At 35.6% G+C, this 9,924-nt stretch overlaps 1 protein-coding gene across 2 annotated transcripts in view; it reads left to right on the forward strand.

The window, feature by feature from the left end:
• Positions 1-9,298, forward strand: part of ARHGAP42 (Rho GTPase activating protein 42) — a 287,317-nt gene extending 278,019 nt beyond the window's left edge. The window contains exons 23-25 of one of the 2 annotated variants that reach the window (XM_080816690.1): positions 4,771-4,850; positions 5,284-5,411; positions 7,088-9,298. In XM_080816690.1, the coding sequence (XP_080672816.1) occupies positions 4,771-4,850; positions 5,284-5,372 (169 nt within the window). In that variant the 3' untranslated portion in view covers positions 5,373-5,411; positions 7,088-9,298. Of the gene's footprint in view, positions 1-4,770; positions 4,851-5,283; positions 5,943-7,087 lie in introns of those variants that run through there. The other variant, XM_080816689.1, reaches the window with a different exon arrangement.
• Positions 9,299-9,924: the final 626 nt, after the last annotated feature.

Genomic DNA, 9,924 nt, shown 5'->3' on the forward strand with positions numbered 1-9,924 from the left:
AACACAGGAAAGATACTCAACAAAATTGTTAAACTAATAAAATACACATTTTTTAAAGATTTTATTTATTTGACAGAGAGATATCACAAGTAGGCAGAGGCAGGCAGAGAGAGGGGGGAAGCAGGCTCCCTGCTGAGCAGAGAGCCCAAAGCGGGGCTCCATCCCAGGACTCTGAGATCATGACCTGAGCCAAAGGCAGAGGCTTAACCCACTGTGCATCCAGGTGCCTGTAAAATACACATTTTTAACTTAAAAAGACTTGGTTACTGGGGCGCCCGGGTGGTTCAGTCAGTTAAGCATCAGACTCTTGATTTCAGCTTAGGTCATGATGTCTGGGTCATTAGATCCAGCCCCATATCAGGCTCCATGCTGAGCATGGTGCCTGCTTGAGATTCTCTTTCTCCCTGTTCCTCAACTTTCCTCTGCCTGCTCACACATATGTGGGCATTTTCTCTCTCTCAAAAAAAAAAAAAAAGAAAAAATTACGTTTTCACTTCATTTTCAATAGAATTGCAATACACATGCCTTTGACATAAGCAGCTGTAACTCTACAAGCTCGTTCTTTAGCACTGAGGCATTCAATACTCAGATATCAGAAACAGCCAGCATTTGTTAACAAAAGCCTAGGAAAGGAACGTCTCTGACCAGTGACCAAAAAGCAAGTGCAGCGTTTATTGTAAAGAGTCACGGGGACGCCTGGGTGGCTCAGTTGGTTAAGCAGCTGCCTTGGACTCAGGTCATGATCCCAGCGTCCTGGGATCGAGTCCCACATCGGGCTTCTTGCCTGGCAGGGAGCCTGCTTCTCCCTCTGCCTCCCTCTGCCTCCCTCTGCCTCCGTCTGCCAGTGCTCACTCTCTCTCTCTCTTTCTGACAAATAAATAAATAAAATCTTAAAAAAAAAAAAAGTCACGAGCAATTTAGGGATTTTGCGAGGACAAATTTTTTTTGGAAAATACTTGCCTTATGTGCTAGCAGTGTTTCATGGGTTCTTCCACCTACCTTACTGTTTGTAGTAGCTACCTAGTGCTTTATTGGATCGGTGTGAGTTAATTTATTAAATCTTCTGATGAAGACTTAGTTTGTCATATGTTACTACATCTTTATGTTATATATGTTACTGGCATCTTTTTAACTGTATCTGTGTTCATCTCTCCTTCCTTCATACAAAAATTATGTGTGTGTGTGTATGTGTGTGTGTGTGTAACATTAAGTGGCTTTCCAGAAAATATTCTATCACTTTTGATTAGGTGACATTTTAAAATGTTGCTTATGTTAAGATAAGCATTGTGAATTTTGCACACTCACCCTATCAAATCTTTGTAAGTCTACTCATCAGTAATAGCATTTAGAATTAGGAATAGGTCTTGTGAACAGACCATCCTCTGGATGATAAGGGAAGAAATGGCTTTCAGGATGTTGAGTGCCATTATCTTACTCTCCCGTGCAATAAGAAGCAAGATTTTCAAAATTCTTTCCAAAAGATATTAGGATCTTCTGAAGAGAGACTCAATAGGTGAGTGTTATTTTCACATCTTCTTCAATATACCAAGGCAGTAAAAGAGGAAGCATTAGCACCTAGAGAGAAAACTTCACTGTCACAGATGTCTACATTAAATCATCAAAGCTCTCTGCTGAGTTAACACCTGTAGTTACAGATCTCAGCAGAAGAAAATTATACCTGTCTAGTCATATGCACAGATAATTGAGAAGTCATGACAGATAATATTTTGTGCTATGTATCTTTGACACATTTAACAATATCCCATTTATTTAGTGATATAATTATTCTACATGCCTCCCCTTTGCTATCCAATCCAATCCAATCCAATAAAATACCATAGAGAGAATATTCATGTCTGAATTTTAACAAAAATAGTTTGGTTGCATTTAGAGTATAATTTTACAAATTATATCATTGTGAGGATTATTATATTTTAGTAATTTCTGTGACTGAAAATTGTTACCTTATGCATCTCCAAATGATTCAAAGCAGTAAGACTTAATATTAGAGGAAATTTTTGCTGTTAGAAGATTTGATTTTTTGAAAAACCTTTACATATTTTTTGAGAAATGGTTCTGGAACTCTCAATTACATCAAACATCAGATTATATCAAATTATATTAGATATAATATTAGATATTATATTATAATATTATAATATTAGATATAATATTAGATATATATCAAATTATATTAGATTAAATGATTATAATTGACAAATTATATTAGATTAAATGATTATAATTGACTGGAAGGTTTATAGGAAAAACTAGCATTCTTTCTATTTAAGATTACCATGTTCTGGTTCTTAGAAATCTTCATAACTTGGTATTATCCTCTTCCCCTACACCTACATCACCCACATCAATGTCAACCAACACACCCATGCACGTGCATTCATGTCCATACATGCACATACACACACATATATGTGACTCTTTTAAAAAATATATATTTTTTATTTATTTGACGGAGAGATAGCACAAGTAGGCAGAGCGGCAGGCAGAGGGAGAGGGAGAAGCAGGCTCTCCACTGAGCAGGGAGCCCGACGTGGGGCTTGATCCTAGGACCCTGGAATTATGACCCAAGATGAAGGCAGCTGCTTAACTAACTGAGCCACCCAGGCGCCCCAACAAGGCTTTTTAGTGTAGAGCCTTGTACTTCCTCAATTCTTCCTTAGACCATGTTGCACTGGGCTAGTGGTCATTTCTAAATCTGCCTGCTGCAGTCTGTCCTAGCAAACTTCCTGAAAGTATAGCTTGAGACTTACCTCATGAACTAGACTCTGGAGGTAGAAGCACAATTTTTCTCTAATTTTTAATTTTCTGATTTTCAGATGTCTGTTTGGGAACTCCAGTATAAATGACCTATTCTCATTCTGGGAATGTAAGGGAATAAGTCCCAGCATCTAGCTCCAACAGGGAAATGAAATAACAATGTTATACTGCTCTTCGAGAGAGCTGTAGATAGCAAACACTGCTTGCTGATGCTTCTTTGCAGGTAAAGTACTGAGACCTCAGGAAGGAAGGACAGGGTGCCTTCAGTCTTAAAAGGACTCATTGTGTAGAAAATAGACCCAGAGCATATTACCTTTTTTACCATTCATTGATTGAGCAAATACCGAGTTACCAACCATCAAGCATCATTCATGGAGCTTGCATTCTAATTGGGGAGGAGATTATAGAATTATCAATAGTAACAAGAGAATACCAGATACTAACATCATGCAGACTTAAAACAGGTGAGTGTGATAGTTTCCTGGGCAACTATTTTACAGCATGTCGTCAGGAAGACCTAACCTTTAACAAAGCTTAGGAAATTTAAGATGAACTAGGTGAAATTTAAGATGAATTTAACTAATTTAACTAAGCACTAGAAGTGCATAGCCATGTGAAGATCAAGAGGAAAACATCTTGGGGTGCCTGGGTGGCTTAGTTGGTTAACCAACTTAGTTGGTTAAGCATCTGCCTTCATCCCAGGACCCTAGGATCACATTGGCCTCTCTGCTCAGCAGGGAGCCTGCTTCTCCCTCCTCTGTCTGCCGCTCTGCCTACTTGTGCTCTCTCACTCTCTCTGTCAATTAAATAAAATCTTAAAAAAAAAATCTCAGGACAAAGCCCTGATATTCCTGAGGTAGGGAAAAGTTTGGCATGTTTGAGGAGGTGAAAGGAGGTCAGTGTGATTGGAGTATAGTAGGTGAGCAGAGGCAGGTACAGAAGAAGCAGAGATACTGTCTGGTACCTGATTATGCATAGTGTGAAGGCTAGAATTAGGGACCAGTTGAAGGGTTGTTTTCAAGGAAATAAGGCAGTCATGACATGATCATCAGAACCTATTTCAAACTGCCTCCTGGCTGCTCTATATAGAATGGATTTTAAGGAGACAAAATAGGAAGCCTAGAGGATTTAGAAAGCTAGCAAGCCATTTAGTGAGTGACACCAGAAATTATTTTAGCTTCGAATCTGGTTGTAATGGAGATGGTGAGAAAGGATAACTTGCCCATTGTATTGCCAAAGTAATTGGATGTTGAAGATTAAAGGTGACTTGACTGGTGATTTGATGAGCAGCCTCAGTTGATGGCTTTTTAGTGTAGGCTCAAATATTTTAAAATAGATCTCATATAAAACTCTGAAATTCTGGCTTCTCTTAAGAAACTATAGTATCTGGTTGCATTGAGTCTGAATTGTCATATGAGTGTTGGCTTCTTACTTTAGGAGTGGATATAGACTCTGATTTTGCAAAGCTTTCCTCAAAATCTACCTGACAATGAGGCTATTGTTGGTTGCCATCTATCATCAATTTATCCTACCGTTTTTCTTGTATCATGCCCACTTAGTTTACTTACTATACTCTGTAGGCCTTTAATTTTGGGGTCTCACCTCTGATAGTCTAAAAAGAAAGTAGAAAAAAAAAGGCTTTAGGGTACCTATAAATTTCTATATAGGTGTAAAAATGGCCTGTTTGCCAGGATACTATTAAATAGTAGTATTCTTTAAAACCAATTTGTGCTGTTTTAAGCCAAGTTAATTACCCTTGGGGACATTTCCTGAAAACACAAGAAGGGTTTTTGGTGTGCTGTCATTGTTTGATTTCTTGATCTGGTTACACCTGTATATTCAGTTTGTGAAAAATGCTCACTTACATGTGTGTTTTATGTATATCATACTCTTACCACTAAAAACTAATATAATTTTTTAAGAATAATTTCAAGTATAAATGTACTTGAGTTGAGTGTTGTGGGTTTTATAAATTGCTTTTTGCTCTTTCAGCCAAGCCAAAGCCATGTACTCTTGTAAAGCAGAGCACAGCCATGAGCTTTCATTTCCACAGGGGGCGATATTTTCTAATGGTAAGTATACTGATTCCCTTTACTTTATTAGTTCACTATCATGGATTGGGAAGTTAAGGAATAGTGCAGGGAAAAAAAGTGAAAATAGAAGCCAGCAGACTCAGAATCTAGCCCAGGCTGCCTCTCATAACCTGTACAAGTGAGTGCATCAAATTTCTCTGCAGCTCCATTTCTTCTTGTGTATTCTAGAGAGGCAGAGGGAAGAAGTGATGGGGGAAATGGGAAAGATAGAAGGATGGGAGGGATTGGAGAGGAGGAGAGATTGGTTAATGAATGCAAAGGACATTTCCAGTCTTAAAGAGATGGTGACATTGTTTTGACAACTTGAGTGTATACATGCAATCTAATGTGGATTTTTACCCATTTATGTATATACTTATTCAAGGCTAATGTTGATTGAATGACATTTACTTTTTTTTAAATTTTTTATCAGTGTACCCATCAGTGGAACCAGGATGGTTGAAAGCAACTTATGAAGGCAAAACAGGACTAGTTCCAGAAAATTATGTTGTCTTCCTCTAATACTGTTTAGTGGATGGCAGTATCTTCATGGTATCCATGGTAACAATAATAAGTGCTATGATTTTATCTGACACAGATATGGCAATCAGCCCACTAAATGAAAAGTAAATTTCTATCAAGTTTGTACACCAGCAGACTTTGTAGCCCCCTGTAAATGGAAAAGAAAAAAAAAATGCTTAAATTGCTTGCCATGCCATTTTTTTAAAATCTTGACTTTTTTTTATTTTAGAATCTTTCTCTCCCTGTTTTTTTCTAATAAGTAACTCAGCAAATTGTCTCTTCCATGACAATTGTAGAATCTCAAATACTGTGTTAAGTACTATATCCCAGAACTTTGGAAACTAGAAATTTGCTATAAGGATTTTTAGATATGTCCTTTACTGCCTGGCATTCTCTGAGGAACCTTGAAATCATTACTTAAAAATGTAATTTAAATTGTTCATTTATTATTTTTTCTTAAGAATTTACCTCTTTTATATATGATTGTTTTGCTGGTCCTAAACATTTCAAGGAATAAGTTTTTTTTTAACATAAGTTTATTTTTATTTGTTTACCAAGTAGATGATATTCAAAAAGAATAATGTATATGATGTCTATAAATGAAACCCAGTTAAGTCATACACTGATTTCAATATAAACACTCCATTCAGCATTCCAGACACCTTCTATGGGCATAGCAGGGATTAGCAAACTATTTCTGTCAAGGCCTTATAGTAAATATTTGGGAGTTTTGCAGACCTTGAAGGTCTTCCCCACAATGCTCAACCCTGCTATTGTAGCAGAAAGCACCATAGACAATGAGTAAGCAAATGAACATGTCTTAGTGCCAATACAACTTTACTTATGGACCCTAAAATTTGAAAATCAAAATTCTTATGTGTCCTGCATGTCATCCTTCTTAACTTCTTAAAATCCATTTAAAAATAGAAATATTTTAGCTGATGAGCCATATAAAACTGATGGCAAGCCAGATTTGACTCACGAGTCATGGTTTGCTGACACCTGGTTAAGAGGCTTTGTAAAACTATCTTTATAATTTTGGGATTTTATGAAATTTTATTACATTAATGTATAAATAAAAACACATAACATATAATTTTACTACATTAACATGATAAGTCATATGCACATATCATCTACTAGGGGCATTATAGTGGCATCACAAAATATAACTACAATAATAGGAAAACAGTGTAAAAAGTGCAGTTTTAAGGCATGCAGCCTGAATTCTACTGGTAACACTGTAAAGTGTCAACATATTTTATTGTTATCTCATTTTAATTTTGGCTTTCAGAAATTCTTGTACAAACGATAAAGATGTTTTTTAAACACACTAGTCGAGAAGCTATGCTTTTTAATTCCATGCTTGATTGCAATAGAAACCAAAAATAAAGATACAGGATTCTTAAATTATGTTGAGCCACAGAATTTAAAATTATTTTATCATCTTTGGCAGGAATAAAATCTGTACATGATTTTCTTTTATGCCTTCAATTTATAGCATTTATTAAGAATTTACTGAATTTATAGAACATAGAAATAGGTATTTACTACCCATTTAAATATAACACCAATATCTGGTCATACATCAAACATTATTTCTATTATTTCTATTTTAATTATTCTAAAATATTATTTCTATAAATATCTCTGTATTTCTACAAATATCTTCATACTATATCTATAAATATCTCCATGTGGCCTTTTTTCTCAAGATTCCAAAAAGCTGGTTACTCACCATAGCCTGCCACAGCACTGGTTCACTGGGCCATGATATTTTACTTGTTACTTCGGAGTTCTCCACTGTACAGACACTCAGGTATTGACTGCATAAAACTCTTTTTATGTGATAATATAATCTGTAGTATCAATTTCTTCTACTTTAAATGAATGTTTCTAGAGTTAACAGGTTAAATTATATGTGCACACATATATACACAACCATGCCTTGGAGCATTTATGCTTTTAAAAATTAAAAATGGGATACTAGATTAGAACCTAAAAATAATAACAGTAGGCAGAATCACAACCAGAAATAAGTATCAGTGCATTGAAATAAAGGAATGAAAAATATTTAATGTTGTAAAAATTAGTAATATAATGAAAAAAATCTGATAAATGCTTATTTTTTACCTCCTGCTATTGATCTTTGTATACTTATAATCAGGTGTTGCTAGAGCTTTTTGGTCTCTAGATCCTTGGTGGTCCTTACTAGTAATAATAGCATTGCTGACACCCTAACTACCCTCTGCTGGAACAGAAGGTAGTTTTTCCAATGTACCAATCCCTTAGTTTCTATGACACTCTCAGTTTAAACACCCTTGCCATCATCTGGCATCCTAGTAGATTAAAACTTCTTAATGGCAAATTGATTTTCTTTCAAAGACCAACTTGACTCCAAAGAAAGATTCAGAATTCTACTTCACTTGCTGCTGTATAGAGAAATCTCAACCTTTATTTTAGTTTAACACAGACCAGAGTGTTCCTTCCTCTGAGTTGTCTGAGAGCTAAGTCCACTGATGATCAGTAAGGAATTAAAGGTTTTGCTATATAAGACATGGAAGTGAAGCCCAGCTCTCCTTTCTCATAGTGAGGCATTTATTGTGGCATTACTTACTATGGTCCCTTTTTTGAAACAGAAGTATGAGTGCTTGTTCAAATTGTACTTTTTGCAGTTTATGGGTATGGTCCTTTTTCCTTTCTATTGATTACATTTATAAGTTATGGCCATATACTGCAGACAGACTAAAGCTGCTTTTCCTTAAAAATAAGTTTCCTACAGATGAGGTGTTTATGAGCATTGAGAAAATCAAGACATGTGCTCTAAATTACATAGACTATTAATTACACAAGAAGGTAATGGCAGTCATTGAAACAGGATCACATGAAAAATTGTAACTGCATTTCAATAATGAAACCTTGGCTTTTCAGAAACAATATGAAGATACATGTTAGAATTACTACATCCACACTTTCAGAATGCACAATGTGGACACCCTAAACACTACTTATGGTATAATCAGTATGAGGAAGAGATTGATAAATCTAAGTTAATCATTTTGGGTCTGTATGAAAATATCTCCAACTACAAAACATTTATGTATTTAACAGGTGACTTTTTTTGTTATGCCATAACTCTACCAAGCTCATGGAAACTGTCAGTTAATTGAAAGCTTTTCTTATATTATGTGTAAATGTATGAAAAGTAAAATAATCTTTGTATTCCTGTGAAGTCCATGAAGTATGAAGAAATGCCCTTCCTTCTTGTTGGATTTGAGTGGGTTTTGTACTCATGTTGGTTCTCTGTGCTTTGTAATGTGGATGAGTGCAACCAAGTTTCTCAACAGTAGCTTCTTGGCTAGGTCTTTCAGGGATGGTGGAGGGAAAAAAATGTACTTTATAATTTCAAATTATCCAAGTTCCCAAGTAGGAAAAATAAAGATACATAATAACTTTTATTATTCTTATTTCTATGATAATTGGTTTTACATATTGCAGCATGCCTTTTAAAAATCCACCAGGTTGAAAAAAAAAATCCTCTAGGCTGTAAGGAAAAAAAAAGTCTCGCACCGTAATCCTCTGGTGATAACTTCATTCACCTCATTACTCCCAGCCTCATTCTTCAGATTTGTGCCTGTTTCTGATATTAGAAAGGGTATCATTACTATGGATGCTGGTGTAGAAGAGCCCTGCAGAGCCTTCTTTCAGACAACTATATTTGTAGTATACCCCTCAATTATATATTCAGGATGCCTTAATTAGCATTTCGAGCTCCAATTTGAATTCTACTTTATTGACTTATAAGTCAATAAGACCATTTACAGTCAGATTTTGTTCTTTGTAACAAGAACTTTGTAATTTGCAGCTGTTACTATATATGACTTAATAACATCACTGAGTAGGACCCCCAAATCATATCTTCTGGTAAAGAAAAAAAAAAGAGACTTTACTGTTGTCCAAAAGTTATTTTGCACTTGACTAAAGGTTTCCCATTATGGAAAAAATTGCTATTTACTTTTGGTTCCCATCTTTTTTGGTTACCTTCCAAAATAATAATAATAAAAAAAAAAATTTACAAATGAAGTTAACCTTTCCGAACAGTCTATGTCCCAGCTGTCTCCTGTTGAGCTACAGACTCATTGCCAGGTATTTATCAACTAGACTGAGTGGATACATTCACTGTATCCATGTATTGTCCCTAAAATCTCCCTGCAAATGTGCAAGTTCTACTTAATAGTAATCTTTGATGAACTCTGGCTTTAAGTTACATGTACTTTTAAGAGATCAGGTCAATAAATAAGATTTTTTCATTTTTTATGGCAGCTGCATCCACTGTTTTAAGTCAGGAATTTCAAGTAAGAATGTTAGCACTCGCAGTGAGCCGTTGTCAGAAAACTGATCTGAATATTCTAGATGAGTATTTAGAAGCTGTTATTAGGGAACCCAGTAGGTCATCACTTCCCTCCCTGACCCTCAAGAGAGATGCCAGTTTCAGAGGTTGAACATTTCTTAGTGTTATGGGGAGAAATAGAGTGTGTGCTTACTGAAGAGT

This window comes from Martes martes (genome assembly GCF_963455335.1).
Source record: "Martes martes genome assembly, chromosome: 10".
Classification (NCBI taxonomy): Eukaryota; Metazoa; Chordata; class Mammalia; order Carnivora; family Mustelidae; genus Martes; species Martes martes.